This window comes from Cucurbita moschata, unplaced genomic scaffold (genome assembly GCF_002738365.1).
Source record: "Cucurbita moschata cultivar Rifu unplaced genomic scaffold, Cmos_1.0 Cmo_Scf00049, whole genome shotgun sequence".
NCBI classification, from domain to species: domain Eukaryota; kingdom Viridiplantae; phylum Streptophyta; class Magnoliopsida; order Cucurbitales; family Cucurbitaceae; genus Cucurbita; species Cucurbita moschata.
Window position 1 is genome coordinate 1292269 of NW_019268565.1, and position 16205 is coordinate 1308473.

At 35.9% G+C, this 16205-nt stretch overlaps 1 protein-coding gene across 1 annotated transcript; it reads right to left on the bottom strand.

Moving 5' to 3' along the window:
- Window positions 1–401: 401 nt before the first annotated feature.
- Window positions 402–14452, bottom strand: LOC111435499 (serine/threonine-protein kinase RHS3-like). The gene is made up of 4 exons (XM_023072884.1): window positions 14280–14452; window positions 3689–3779; window positions 3007–3617; window positions 402–1299 (listed from the first exon to the last, which is right to left on the bottom strand). Exons 1-4 carry the CDS (start codon window positions 14450–14452, stop codon window positions 402–404), a joined length of 1773 nt encoding a protein of 590 aa, XP_022928652.1.
- Window positions 14453–16205: the final 1753 nt, after the last annotated feature.

A 16205-nucleotide genomic window follows, 5' to 3' on the forward strand; every position in this document is an offset into this window, starting at 1 on the left:
TCACATAACATATCATGACTTATCATAGCATAGCCTATCATATCATAACATAGCATAGCGTAACATAACATTCAAACATATGACACATGCAGAGGTCATGGGCATGCGTCATCATACATAAATAAGACAATTTTTCAACCAAACTAGAGTCACTTACTTGGTTGGCATGAGTCAAAGTCACTCGATAATCAGCTGATTCGAGGTGCTCCTTATCGTTCACTTTAACCTATATTTCTCCACGAGATCATATCAAGACATAACGTTAAACGCTCGTACAATTTGAGGAATGGTGTGTTTTAATATATATAATTGATGAAAATAATTACACAAAGAATGGATTAGAGGGAATAATACACAACCAAACCTCTGTTCAATTCTGAAAAAAAATAGGGAAAAATTAATTAGAAGTACTCAAAATCCACATAATTGGGATCGCCACCAGTAGACGGCGAAGAATTCCCAGCAGCCACCGGCTTCTTCTCTTCCTGCACTCCGCCGCCGCCCTTCTTTCTGGCAAACTGGCTGAAATCCACCGGCTCCGGCACGTGCGGCGGCATTGCGCTTCTCACCAACGCCCAATTCACTCCATCAAAGAAGGGATGCTGCTTGATCTCAGTGGCGCCTCTTCTATAAGCGATCCTCTTTTGCGGCTCCTTGACCAGAAGCCCTCTGATGAGATCTCTAGCGGCTAGGCTGGCCTGCGGCGCCTCCGGGAACCTAAGCGGCTGCTCCACCACGTTGAAAAGTGTGGCCCTATTTCCAGACCCTTTGAAGGGTGTGGTCCCATGAAGAAGCTCGTAGAGGAAGATCCCAAATGTCCACCAGTCGACCGCGCTGCCGTGACCTTCCCCTTGTATGATCTCCGGTGCGAGATACTCGTGTGTACCGACAAAGGACATGGACCGAACGTTGGTTGGTTCGGCCATGAGTTCGGGGAGGGAGCCACCGACGAAGAGGCCGAAGTCGGATTTCGACTTGCGATTCTTCTTGGAAGGGAGAATGCGAGGGAGGAAATTGGAAGGTTGCATGCAGCCATGGACAGCGGATTCGTCGTCGAGAATGCCACCGCTGCCTCCGCCATTGCTGCCGTTGCTGCCAGAGTTGGAGCTGCCATTGACGTTGACGGAGGAGGATTTGACGAGGGTCGGGCTGACGGAGCAGCGGAGGGAGAGGTCGAAATCGGAGAGCATGATGTGGCCTTCGTCTCGGATTAAGAGGTTTTCAGGTTTCAAATCTCTGTAGACTATGCCTAACATGTGAAGGTATTCCAATGCTAATAGGACCTCTGATGCATAGAACCTGTGGATATCATATTCAAAAACACACGCAGCAAATTCAACTGATTATGGGACATGTTAATGCAAAGAAATATAGAAAAAAAAAATCTTAATACTAATATTCTTATATAGCTTGAAATCGCGTTCGTTATAGGGTGTTCGAGGATCAGGTTAAGGGTTCATTAAGGTGTTTGAGGATTAGGTTAAGTGATCATTAGTGAGGTTAAGTGTTTATTAGGGTGTTCGTGGATCAGGCCAAGTGTTCACTAGGATATTTATGGATCAAGTCAAGACATTCAACCCAAACAATTCTTATTAAATAATGAATCCAACTCAACTCAATCATAAACTTTATAGGTCGGGTTAGTTCAGATCGTTTATTTACTTTTTCTCAAATATTTAACTAAAATTTGCAACTCAATTTCAATATATATTTTGAAAAATTGCGGTTTAAAATTTAATTTGCAAGAATGTGCAGGAGAATAAATGATAAATAAAATAATCAAATCCCTAGCCTTGTTGTATTATTATTATATATATATATATAGATATATAGATATATTTTTAGTTTATTATTTATTATTATTCCATGTGAAGTTAAATAACTCGGAAAACCCAACCAATCCAGACTATCTAACCTAAACCATAAACGTTAGTTTAGGTTAGATTTTTTTTTTCTGATTTAGGTTGGGTTGAAATCTTAGAAATCCAAAAATTCAAATATGTTTGTGGGTTGACATTTTTATAGGGTTTCAACCCTACACTATCCAAATTTAATAACATTTGATGTTTGTAACCTATGTTAGTAATATGTTATGACTTGAGAATGTTTGATATTTGAATTTTATGAGATTTTAATTATTAATGTAACATCGTGAATAAGTAAGAGGGTTAAGTAAGGTTAGGTTGTGAGCTCTATTCGGGTTGCTCGGGTCACAAAAAACAAGGGGGTTAGATAAGGTTAGGTTGTGAACTCTATTCGGGTTGCTCGAGTCACAAAAAATGAGATGGTTAGGCAAGGTTGGATGTGAACTCTATTCAGGTTGTTTGTCACAAAAAAACGAGAGGGTTATATAAGGTTAGGTTGTGAACTTTATACGGGTTGCTCGAGTCACAAAAAAACAAGATGGTTAGATAAGGTTAGGTTGTGAACTCTATTCAAGTTGCTCAAGTCACAATAAAACAAAAGGGTTAAGTAATGTTAGGTTGCGAACTCTATTCGGGTTTCTCCCATCACAAAAAACAAGAGGGTTAGGTAAGGTTAGATTGCAAACTCTATTCGGTTTGCTCGGGTCACAAAAAACAAAAGGGTTAGGTAAGGTTAGGTTGCAAACTCTATTCGATTTCTCGAGTCACAAAAGAAAACAAGTGGGTTATGTAAGGTCAGGTTGCAAATTCTATTCAAGTTGCTCAGGTCACAAAAAAAAAACAAGAGGGTTATGTAAGAATCATGTTGCTCGGGTCACAAAAAACAACAGGGTCATGTAAGGTTAGGTTGCAAACTCTATTCGGATTACTCGGGCCACAAAAAAAACAAGAGGGTTAAGGGTTAAGTAAGATTAGGTTGTAAACTCTATTCAGGTTGTTCTAAGTTACTCGAATTACGAACCCAACTAACTCGAAAGACGTTTCCAACCCATACACACAATTAGATTTAACGAAAGGCGAACGAAGATGTAGAGAGAAGTAAACGGAAACGAAAAGCGAGAGAGGGAGAGAGAACAATAACCTGGCAGCTTCTTCAGTAAAATACTTGTAAGGTTGCTTTTGGCGAAGAGAATGAAGATTCCCACCGCTACAAAACTCCATAACCAAACAATAAAACTTATCAGTTTCAAAATAAGAATAAAGTGTGGGCAAAAATGGATGATCCAAAAGCCCCAAAATCTCCCTCTCCGTTTGCGCCCTCAACACCTTATTCCGGCTAGCCAAAGACACCTTATCCATCACTTTCATAGCAAAGTACGTATCAGTCCCTCTCAATTCCACCAAATAAACACTCCCAATATCCCCATAACCAAGCCTCTTCAACAGCTGAAAATGGCTCAAATTCAACGCCGTCCCTTTCGACACCATATTAATGGCGTCCCACCGCACATCGCCGCCGGTGTGCGGCTTAATCACCATTCCCGGCGCCTCCAAACTGTCGCACCGGAAGTGAGTTTTTGAATAACCCTCGGAGTTTGCTGTCGCCGTCTGATTGCCGGAATTCGCGGCGGTTTTTGCTATTTGATCGATTCTTCTCAGGTAATCCGGTGGGTGTTTTACGAAATTTGATGCGTTTACGTTCATTCCTCCGCCGTGTGAATCGGTTTCCCCTTTTGATGAGTTGTTAAACATCTGAAAATCGTCAAATCAAATTAAAAAAGACAAATAAATCAGAATATTGATTGAATTTACAATGCAAATACCTCAGATCCGTCGGATTTATGATCGGAATTTGACCGGATAAACAATGGCTGCAAGAAATCACGATCTCCGATCAGATTCCGGCGAGGAGTAAAAAAGGATTGTTAATGGGCAACATGTTTTTGATTTGAAATATAAATATAAGAAGATCATAATCTTCAAGCTTTTACCTAATATAATGGAAGTTTGAACCCAACTCAAATTCAAATAAAATCATGATATATATAACCAAACCTAACTCGAACATGAAATGGGTTTGAATGTTCGATTCTTGAATGTTTCTCGAGATGTCCTAGAAGTTTAAGTTGAATGGGTTGGGTGTATTTAAATCATTGAACGTAATCGTAATGCAAATAGAAACGAACCAGGGTTTCTTGATTGAAATACGAACGAACGACAGTCAAGTCTTTTTATGTAAACTTCATGGCTTTTTGGGTGGGGGAGGACGAACGAGGTGAAAATGTTGATATTGATGTTGATGAGAATGGGAAGAGAAGAGAAAACACGAAGAACTTTGTTTAACGAGAAATTGTGTGGTTTAAAAGAATAGTAAAAATGTTGGTGAATGGTTTAGCCTTTCTATTGTTTGTGGAATTTAGACTTTGACAAGAGCCCCACCGCTCGCTTTAAAATTAGGTCTCGATCGAGAAAGTTTAAGAAATGATTTGACCAGAAAAACGCTATACCCAAATATCGATCCAAATAGAGAATGTCTAAATAGTTGATTTAACAATATTACTACGCAAAAAATAGCCATTAGGTTATGATGGGCACTCTTAATTTGGGATCAAATTGTTAATCTCCAGGTATCAATTGTACAAAAATATCAATAAAAATATTGATACTATATTCTCTTGTATAATGACCCGACTTTCTAAACTCTATATTGAATTCAAAATGCAAATGCAAATTTAGTTCTATTAGAGCTTTTAAAACGCGTCTGCTAAGAAGAGGTTTCGACGCTCTTATAAAGAATGTCTCTTCCCCCCTGTGGATCTCTCATTGTAACTGTTAGATGAACACGACTCTCCACAATGGTATGATATTGTCCACTTTGAACATAAGCTCTCATGACTTTACTTTGGGCTTATTAGTGGGATTTCCATCATCCAACACCTCCCCTCAAACAAAGTACGCCTTCCCTTAATCGAGGCTCAGACTCCTTTTCTTTTAGAGTTCTTTGTTCGACATTTGAGAATTTATCAATCTATTGGCACGACTAAGTTTAGGGCATGACTCTGATACCATGTTAGATGAACACGACTCTCGACAATGGTATGATATTGTTCCTTTGAGGATAAGCCCTCATGGCTTTGTTTTGAGCTTCCCCAAAAGACCTAATACAATTGGAGAGAGTATTATTTGATTATAAATCCATGATCATTCTCTAAATTAGCCGATATACGATTAGTGGGATTTTCATCATCACCCGTACCAAAAAAAAAAAAAAAAAAAAAAGGCCTTCAAATTTAGGCAGATCTAGTTCTATCGAAAGGAATGGTGTCATTCGAAGGGGTCTCATAATAAGTCATATTTTACTTCTTCATTTTTCTTTTATTTTATCATTAATTTCCTTGCAATTATTTAGTTTTAATTTCGAAATTAAATGTAAAAAATATTCTGAGTTTTAAGAATCAAGTCACGATGGACATCCTTTAAAACAAAAATGTTAAGAATAGATTAAAATGGACCAAAAATAACTTTGAAAATACCAAAACTATGGTAAGTTAATTCGATAGAATTACTGAACGAACCTGATTTTCCTCCTCTCCCTATTGGTCTCGCTACTGACTCCGGAACCTCTTCTCGTCGAGCTTCTTGCTGGGAACAACATTAAAAAAAAAAAAGAAAAAAAAGGTAAACATAGAGATAAAAGAAAAGGAAAGATGTGTAAGGATAAACACATGAAAAAAAAAAAAAGAAGATATGGTAGGTATTAAATTGTTTCATAGAGTAGAGATAAGATTATAACAAGTATATATTTTTATTTATACGTGTAATTCTCACATATATTATGAAATTTTAGTATCTAATAGTATGATAGCGGACATTATATTTATTAAACATATTTATATTTCAACCATCTCAATTGAAAGATTAAAATTTATTAAATATTTAAATGAATTATGAACTTAGTTTTCTAGAATAATCAATAATTATACGAAACCAACCGTAATTTTTAATTTCAAGAATTTTAAATATAAAACAATTGATTTGGAAAGAAAAAAAAAAGGAGATACAATATATATGTCGAAATATTTCTTTACCCTCCATAATTGGACTATGAATGATCTTTACTGTTTGGTTTTAATTGATATCATTGAGATGATGAATATGAAGTTGAATGGGAACTTGAGGAGAAAATTTAGGTGAGTACAAAGAATAATTAGTAAATGTGGCATAGGTCAACAGGTGAGTGGTTCTACTATTAGTTAGTTGGAAGATGTAACTGTTGGATGAAAGACTTCCACTAATTTAGGGAATAATCATTCGTTTATAATAAAAGAATACTATCTCTATTTGTGTGTGAAGCCTTTTGGAGAAACCCAAAGCAAAGCGATGAGAGCTTATGCTTAGAGTGAACAATGTCATATCATCGTGTTCATCTAACATGGTATTAGAGCCATACCCTAAACTTAGCCATGTCAATAGAATCTTCAAATGTCGAACAAAAGTATTGTGAGCTTCGAAGGCATAGTCGACTAAGACTCCAAAAAAAAAAAGGAGTTGAGCCTCGATAAATTCGAAATACTCCAAGAGAAGCGAAGAGGAAGGGTCAACCGAGACATACAGAAGGAAAGGCGATGAGAAATGGTCATCAGAGTGCCCGACCCAATAACTGCGTGCTTGTAGCCAAAGTAAGTAGCCCTACTGTCGTTTAGTTATAATTGTGTGTTGTATGATGACACATGCTCAGAATATGTTACGTGACTGTTATAATACGTTAATGTGATGTGGATTATTACGTCTGAAAGCATGAAAAAGTTATGATATGATATTGTGTGACATGAATGGGGATTGATATGCAAAACGACGAACTAGCATGAAATACAACCCCGACACACGCATGGAAGATATGATAAATGATATGATCAATGATGTGATAAATGGTATGACAAAATGATATGATATGAAGTAACATGATAGCGGGGTTGTATTATATGATAATGAAAATGGAAAAATGTTGGGACTTCATGCATTATTGTGTTCTCATGCATCGGGCGATACCCCTTCTCCTTCACGATAGTACGAACGCGTCTGCTACGAGGCAAAGAAACGATCATTTTTTTTATCATAAGGTTGTCGTGACGGTCGCTATTCTTAACGGTTGTCCAACATCAACAGCTACCAAAGAATGCTCGTCTGACCAGAAAGGTACCAAGGAGGTGTGCGAATTGACTGGTGGGTCCATACTCGTATATGTGGACTTTGTGAAGGGAAATTAAGTACACATCCAATTGCCCATTTAGGATAGCAGCATACGAAAATAGACTGTTATAATAGGTCCCATTCATGAAATTGTATGTGTGCATTTAACCTCGATAGAGTCTCTTAATGAATATTTCTTAAAATACTCAGGCTATGTGCTACTCTTACTTTTCAAGTAAAGGCAAGGACCCCTATTTGACTAACGGGGACATTGCAACTAGGAAATCGTGACACATGCTTATGGTAGTTTTGTAATTTTAATTATTAGACTATAGATAAGTATAGGTTAATTGCATTTTCATTCAGTAGCATATTAGTTAATATAAGACATTTTGCTTTAGGTTATCTTCTCTTATTTCAATATGCGTTGTGTTATTTTAAAAGCCACTTACACTTAAGAATAAGGTTATGTTTTATTATAAAGTTATCAAGAAAGTATTTCCGCACTAAATGTTCATGATATGTATATACTAACAAAATTAGGTGAAGTAGAAAATTTAGGGTCGTCACAGAAGAATTTTTTTATGTATGATGACATCTGTCCAGTGGCCCTATACATGTCGTATATGTGATGTGTTGTTTTATGATATGTCAAGATATGCCAAATAACATTGTGTTATAAATGAAATGCCAAATTATGTTATACTATGAGATGCCATGATGTACTACGATATGAATATGCTTGGCCATGACACATTATGACATGCTACGATATGTATTGAAATGACAAATTTTTTACGATGCACAACCCCTAAATTATGATTTAAAAGTTATGCTTCGAATGAAATGATTTATGAAAGTTTATGAATGCATATTATCGAGTGTAATTTGTAAGGAACAATGGAGGTTGTCTTGTATGACTTATTACAATAGAAAATATGGGGACCTCATGCATAATTGCATGTTCACGTGCTTTGGAATACTTCCCCTTTATGATGAGTACGCACGCGTATACTATGAGACTGAAATATTCATCATGTTTATCATGATGCTACAACGGTTGTTATTTCGTTCGGGTGTCTGACAACAACCTAGAGAAGCTAGCTCAATCAGCAAGCAGAGGGGGTATGCGAGTTCGCTAGGTGGGTCCATGCTCATACATGTGGGTCGTGTGTAGAGAAACATTGCACATCGAACTTGTCTAGATTGGGAGACCCCTTACGAGAATACGATTTTAAATGATAGGTCTCATTCATGTTGCATATGTTTACATTTCTTAACCCCAAGAATACGATTTTAGGCTTTCACTTTCGGGCTACCCCTCTCTCCAATCGATGTGAGATCTCACAATCCACCCACCTTCGGGGCCAACATTCTTGTTGGTGCTCGTTCATCTCTCTAATCGATGTGAGATCTCACAATCCACCCCCATTGGGGCTCAGCACCCTCGTTAGCACACCGCTCGGTGTTCACCCCCTTCGAGGCTCAGTGTCCTCGCTGGCACACCACTCGGTATTTGGTGTTGATACCATTTGTAACGGTCCAAGCCTATCACTAGTAGATATTATCTTCTTTGGGTTTTTCCTTTCGGGATTCTCCTCAAGGTTTTTAAAACACGTCAACTAGAGGAGGTTTCCACACCCTTATAAAGAATGCTTCGTTCCCCTCTCCAATCAATGTGGGATCTCACAATTTGTAGATCTCATTAGTGACCTTAGGTTAAATTTCCGCATTAAATGTTTATGATATGTATATAGTAGCGACCTTAGGTTAAGCAGAAAATTTAGAGTCGTTACAATAGGCTTTTGTTACTTAACACTTACTAGCCTTGAACGTCCCTTCATACTTATCTTGAAACATAAAATTCATATCCTTAAACTTAATTGGACAACAAGCTAGAACAATGTCAAGCCAACTTAAGTTCCATGTCATGCTTTTGTTCATGCATAAACAACATATATAGACTAGGATTTAATACATACATAGTAATTCATGTGTCATGGTATAGCATTTCATTCTCTTTCATAATCTGATAGATTATGACTTATAAACTTCTTCAATTAACTACTTACCTTATAGAAACTTCAGAATGTGGAAATATCATGTTTCTTTCCTTTATAATTTATGAAAGCAACAATCAAGCCCTAAAATCATATTTATAATCAACACCAAGCAAAACATATTTAAAAAGTGCTAGATATTGAATTGATTCACTCCAAAGTGAACCATACCAGTCCAACTACAAATTGCATGTAAGATATAGAGTTGATTAACATGACCCCTATGTATGGATGGCAACGTTGTTGCGACGACTATGATAGTAAAATTAAGATAGTAGCATTTCTTATTTTCCTTTAGTAGTTTGTAGGTTGTTTAGGATGTATGCTTTGCTTTTGAAATCATGTTAATGGCTTTTTGCTGTATTGTTAGCAACAAGTCCATGACATCACTTTGAAATGTTTTAATGATTCTTTCGTGTATAATAGTCATGTCATGCATGTAGTGGTATGCCACGAGCATGAGATATTTCTCTAATACTTTTTTATATAGATGCATACACCATGATATGACACGCACTCTTTTCTTTTCTTTAGTTTTCAGTAGCCTGAGCAGACGCTAGCTCGTAGTCAGGCTTGGGAGGCACGTATAGGAGCCCCTAGTGGATTCATGGTGCATTAGTGCATTTATCATATGCATAGAAGTACCATGAATCTAACCCTAACTAGAAAAAAAAAAAGTAGAATTTAATGATTAGAGTTCCATCATGAATCATATTGCATGTGCTTGTATTTTTCAACTTCAACAGTGGAGTCACTTCAAATAAAGGAAATAGCCAATGACGATGTCAGCTGAGGAGGCTAGAGAACCCATATTCGATTCCACATTTAAGTTGTAAACTCAATGTTGGAGCAGAACAAGAACATTTTATTTTGAAACTTTGATGGGAGGTGATATTTTCCTTGTTTTCAACTACGCTATTATTACTTTTAATTCATTACGTACGTTTATGAATGTTTTTAATAATTTTACTCCATGCATTTAGTAGTAGATCAATAGATTTATGATTCCAATTCAAACTTAATTACATGATGGGTAAGTGAATAACATTAAAATGAATATCATTATCATATTTTAGCCCATTTTTAATATAGAAAAGGAATGGAGGCAAAAAGAGGAGATAAGATGGTAGAAATAGTGGGTCGGCGCCGGCGGGGCAATGTTGGCCCTTGATTTAGTGGCATGGTGGGCGGTGGGCGGTGGCCGTACATATCTTTGTGGCATGTTGTTGCAGATATAAGCCACATTATCAAATGTGCAAAACGACGCAGCCTGCAGGTATGGTTGTAGGACTAAAGTAAAGTACCCACCATATGGTATCCCTATCCTATTGAAAAAAATGTGGGAAAAAAGTCAATTTTTAATTATAAAAGTTATATAAAGGATCGAGAATACGAAAGCCTAGTAAATGGCTTTGAAATGCCTCTTCCATAATTGAATACCTTAGCTGCAATCGTTGGAATGTATTGGTCGCTTGCTTGAATTTGAGTTTTTACTCTTTTTTACTCTCTTTTACTATACTCCGGCATACATTAAGTGAACGTAATGTTGTAAATTGCATGAAGATGATGATCATAATTTCATTTATTTTGGTTATTAAATTTCATTTAGTTTGTTTATAACCGTTTTGATTAACATTCTTATTTATTTTGTTTATGGTCCTCTTTAGTTCATAACCATTTTGATTAATATTATCATTTATGAGAATTAGTATTTCTTTGATTATATAAAGACTTGTTTAGCATTATTGTTATTTTGTATTTACCTAAAGAGACAATTAGGAGGAACTTTTGTAGAGAGACTTTATAATGTGAGAGTGTGAGAGATACATTTATAAACAGGTTGGTTATAGTGATTGGCTAACATATGTAGACGTAGGGAACATTTTTCTCTCTGAGCTATGTAAATTTTTGTGTCTCTTTGTTTAATATCTGTTTGTGTGTGGGAGTGCGATCGATTTTGCTTCCACTTTCGCTACAACAATTAGGTATCAGAACATTTTGGTTGTAGCATTCCGCTACAACAATTGGGTAGGTTCGAGTAGTCTAGGATCATATTTTCTTACTTCCCACCTTTTTCATTTGTCTTTCATATGAATAGTTTTATGAATGTTTTGAATGTTGATCTTTCCTAAACTACATGGATAGTTTTTAATTTGTTGAATAGAATCTAAAACCATTAACTATGACATTATTTTGAGTTGTTCATCAAAACTAAATATTAATATTTTTTTAAACAATGGTTTGCCTTCCGTGTAAAGTTTTTTACCCAATCACGACCACTATTTCATTATCTTTTAAAAGACAGTTGTTATACTTCAACTTATTAGGATTAAAATTATGAGATTCTACGTCCGTTGAAGAAGAGCAGAATAAAGTATTGTTTATAAGGGTGTAAAACCTCTCCCTACTAAGTGTGTTTTAAAACTATGAGGCTAATGACGATACGTAACGAGCCAAAGTAGAAAATATCTGCTAGCAGTAGGCTTGGGCTGTTACAAATGGTACCAAAGCCACACATCGAGCAGTGTGTCAACGAGGACGTTGGATCCCCCATGAGATGTGGATTATAAGATCTCACATCAGTTGGAGAGAGGAACGAAGGATTCCTTATAAGGGTGTGGAAACCTCACCTTGGTAGACGCGTTTTAAAACTGTGAAGCTGACGACAATACATAATGAGCAAAGCGAAATGTATCTCCTAGCGATGTGTTTGGATTGTTACAATTGGTATCAGAGCTAATCATTAGGAAGTGTGCCAGCGAAGACCTTAGTCTTCAAGGGGTAGATTGTGGGATCTCACATCGGTTGGAGCAAAGAACGAAGCAATGCTTATAACAGTGTGGAAATCTGTCCCTACTAGATGCGTTTCAAAACTGTGAGGCTGACGGTCATGCGTAACGAGCTAAAACAGACAATATCTACTAAAGTTTATCTTAAATGTCTAACTCGACCTAACTTGGTGATTGATTTGACCAAATAGCTTTTTCTTGCACTTAAAGAAACCATGACAATTACTTTGGTTTGGGACAACAAAAATCAAAGAGGAATTGAGAGTCATCATCATGCTCACACCACCAACCACTAACAGTGCTTGCAAATCAATATAAGAATCCTAATCCTACCTCTTTGTGCAATCTTAGCCTCTCAATTTGTAGCCCTACAAGCAATCATATACATCTAAATCATTTTCCCTTTGAATAAAACATTATCACCCAATGGATGAAGATCAAAAGCTAATCTCTTATTGGTTGTTGAAATGACATAACCCAATTCTAATTTGTTTGAACAAAGAATAAATTTAAAGTATTGTTGATGTTCATTAGGATGATTTCTTTCGCTATTGTTGGATTTTCGTGTTAGAAATACCAACTTTTTACATAGTGGAATCAACAAAGTACAACGGAATTGTCAATGGAAGTTACAATTACGTAGCTAATCAAACCACCTCCAACTCGAGGTCTTGCACCTTACGTTAAAGAGTAATAAAAAAGGTGGCAAAAGAACCGAAACTGCTATAGATGGTAGAAAACATTCTCAAATCGAAGTGTATTTTCATCCTTTTATCAGTAAACAACTGATATAACCGTCCCTAATTTTCTTACCTAGACCAGAGACGTCATTACATATATAAATGCCTTTGTTACAAATTTAATAAAACCTTTCAAATGAAGCCATGGACCTATACATTTAATTTAAAAATAAGAAATAAAAATAACATCAATGTCAAAATAAAAACATTAACGTAATTTTCAATATGAAAATGAAAGCCACTTAAGAAACTACTAAAGGAAAACAATGCATACTACTATCATATCTTAGATTCCATGGTCATTCAGCATTTACGATCATTCGTGCATGGACGCTTTACCTTTACCTATAATATAAGAGTAGTACGTGGTTAGAGTATTTTAAGAAATACTCAGTAAGTAATTTCACCACCAAAGCCAGGTAATGCAAACACACACATACATGATGAGATCTATCCTTTTAAAAATAATATAGCATGATCTTGAGCTCTTTCCAGTCCAAGCAGAGTTGGATATATGGTACTTCCCCCACACAGCCCGAGCACACGAACATGGACCAACTAGGAAGACTCGTATAAGTACCCTTGTACCAAGTTCATTGGGCTAAACAAGCTGATGCGTAGCCAGACATCATGAAGGGAAAGACCCGCATGATATCATGGCGAACATAGATATCGAAGGTATACATGAGTACTAACATAACATAACGGGGTAGTACTCGATGCACATGACATATATAAATGTATGAGGTCCCTAAGACTTAAAATCATAACATATAATAGGTATCATTCATGTCAAAGGAGACGTTAGAGTTATGTATGCATAGTACTCATCATGGCTTTTATAATACCTCATCAGATTAGAATAATAGGTTTGTAGGAATAGTCTTCGCTTTTAGAAGCGAAAGGTAAGAATGCAAAAGAATGTGGTGGCCATGAGGTGCTGAATCCAGATTTTGAAACTTAAACATGAAGCGTTATAAATAAACCATTTTCATATACTTAATAATTTCTAAAACCCAATGATAAAAATTAAAATGATTTTTCAATACTTTGTTAACCACCAACAAATAGGAACTACGTTTTAATGTAACATTTTATCATTGGCTAAATTCTTTTTTACGAGACATTCTACACAAAAATATTTATAATTTGACGGTAATATATATTTCTTTTATTCAAACTTTGGTACATCACTTGTTGATATTATCTTATTTGGTGGGTCCAAAAGCATATAGTTCCACAAAATAGAAGCAAACCAATAAAAAAACGCCACACCCTTCATCATTGGAATAATAATAGAGAGAAGTGGAGTAGCAAAAGCTTTCTCCCATTCGAGTTCAACAAAATAAATAATGAAAGAACTGAAAATGGAAAAGTCAAAAGGCAATCAACACATGATTCTATGTGACAGCCTTAAAGAAAACGAAATTCCATTACACCCACCACTCTCTAACCATATATATATATGTTCTTTAGAACAATGAAACTATGGGAAGCACAAACAAAGCAAAGCAAAACAAAAGATGCCTGAGAAGAAGAAAATGAAGGTAAAGAAAGGATGGTTAGCTGTGGAAGTAGGGTTGCAAGAGGAAGATGGAAGAATAGAACGATTCGTGGTTCCGATATCCTACTTACATCACCCTCTTTTCAAGAACCTCTTGGACAAAGCTCAAGAAGTCTATGGCTACCATGCCAATGGCCCTCTTCGACTTCCGTTCTCGGTCGATGACTTTCTCCAAATTCGGTGGCAGATCGAGAAAGAATCCGACCAAAACAACGATAAACAAAACCACCAGCACCACCGCCATCGTCATTACCCTTACCACTATTACGTACCACTTGCTTTATCTTTTCAATCATGTTGAAGAGTTTCGTGAGTTTGAAGATTTTAGGTTAGAAGCTATGAACCCTAATTCAAAAACATGTGTTTTGGGTTTCTTCTTGCTGTATATCTTTTAAAATTGGCAAAGAAGATGGATATGTGTTTTGGCTTACAAGGTTAATGAATTGGAGGTTTACAATAATTTGAGTTAAAGATGCTTTCTATATGTTGAAAGAATTTTAGATCCAAGAGCTAACAAAAAAAAAAAAAAAAAAAAAAAAAAAAAAAAAAAAAAAAAAAAAAAAAGCTAGAGTTCCATCATTTGACATGACCGATTCTAGATTAAAGAATTCATTGAGAAATAGATACATCAATTTACACATAAAATTATCATTACAATATTAGAAAATAGCCCGGGTAGTTAATTCGTTTTAAGTTATAATGATTTAGAATTAAATTTCTTCGGTTGAATTCTAATTTATGGTTGTGGGCTAGACCAATCAAGCAAATGGCTCTACTATTGGCTTGGTTGGAAAAATTGTTTTAGGTATGATGATACATACATAGTGGTTCTGCACGTGTCATATGTGTGATATGTTTTGATATGTGAGATTATGTTATGCTATATGATATGTCAAATAATATTATGATATAAATAAAATGTCATGTTATGTTACGATAAACTATGTTATATTACGAGATGTCATGATGTACTATGATATGTTATGTTAGGCCATGATATGCTATGGCATGTCATGATTTGTTTTGAAAGAAGGAAATCTATGATGTACAACCTTCCTCCGTCATGACTTGGAAGCTATTTTATCTATGAGATGATATATAATTATATACAATAATTATTGAGTTTAATATGTGATGAAAGAATGAAGGTTCTTGCATTATTTATTACGCTATGATGGAAAGTATGAGGACCTCATGCATAATTGTATGTTCACGTGCATCATTATACTTCTTCATTATGATGAGTACAGATGCGTACACAATGAGACTGAAATGACTATCATGTTTACTATGATGCTACGACGGTCGCTATTCCCTCCAGGTGTCCAGCAAGAGCTCGTTAGCGAGTTCTAGCTCGACCAGTAGGCCCAGAGGGTGTGCGAACCTATCTCGTAAGCCCATGCTCGCACGTGTGGATCTTATGTAGAGAAATACTACACATCCAACTTTACTCGGACTACAAAGTCACCTAAGAGAATGAAATGATGTTTTAAATGATAGGTCCCCTTATGTTGCATGTGATTGCATTACCGACCCCAATAGTGGGGTCACTTACTGGTATTTCTTAAAATACTCAAACCTTGGACTATTCTTATATTTCAGTTAGATGTAATGCATCCTTGTACGGATGACAGAGGGTCACGTTGGTGACCATGAAATTTGTGTCAGAGTAGTTGCTTTTTATTTACCTTGTCGCCCTTAGGTTAGATCGAGACATTGTTTTATTGTTTTCTCTGTTTTATTTTCTAGTTTTTGGATACATGGTTTATTCTCGTTTATATATGTATTGGATTGATTTAAGGTTTTTATTTTTAATGGGTAAGTCCATGGCATCATGAACTATTTAAAATTAATATTTTTTTTTGCATAAAAAAAGGTCACGTCATGCATATGGTAGCGACTCTATTGTAGTAGTAAAATAGGGTCGTTACCTATTACTATGGTTCCTGGTATTTGAGTTTTGTCTCCATTTGGCCTTAAAATTGAGTTGTCGCCTC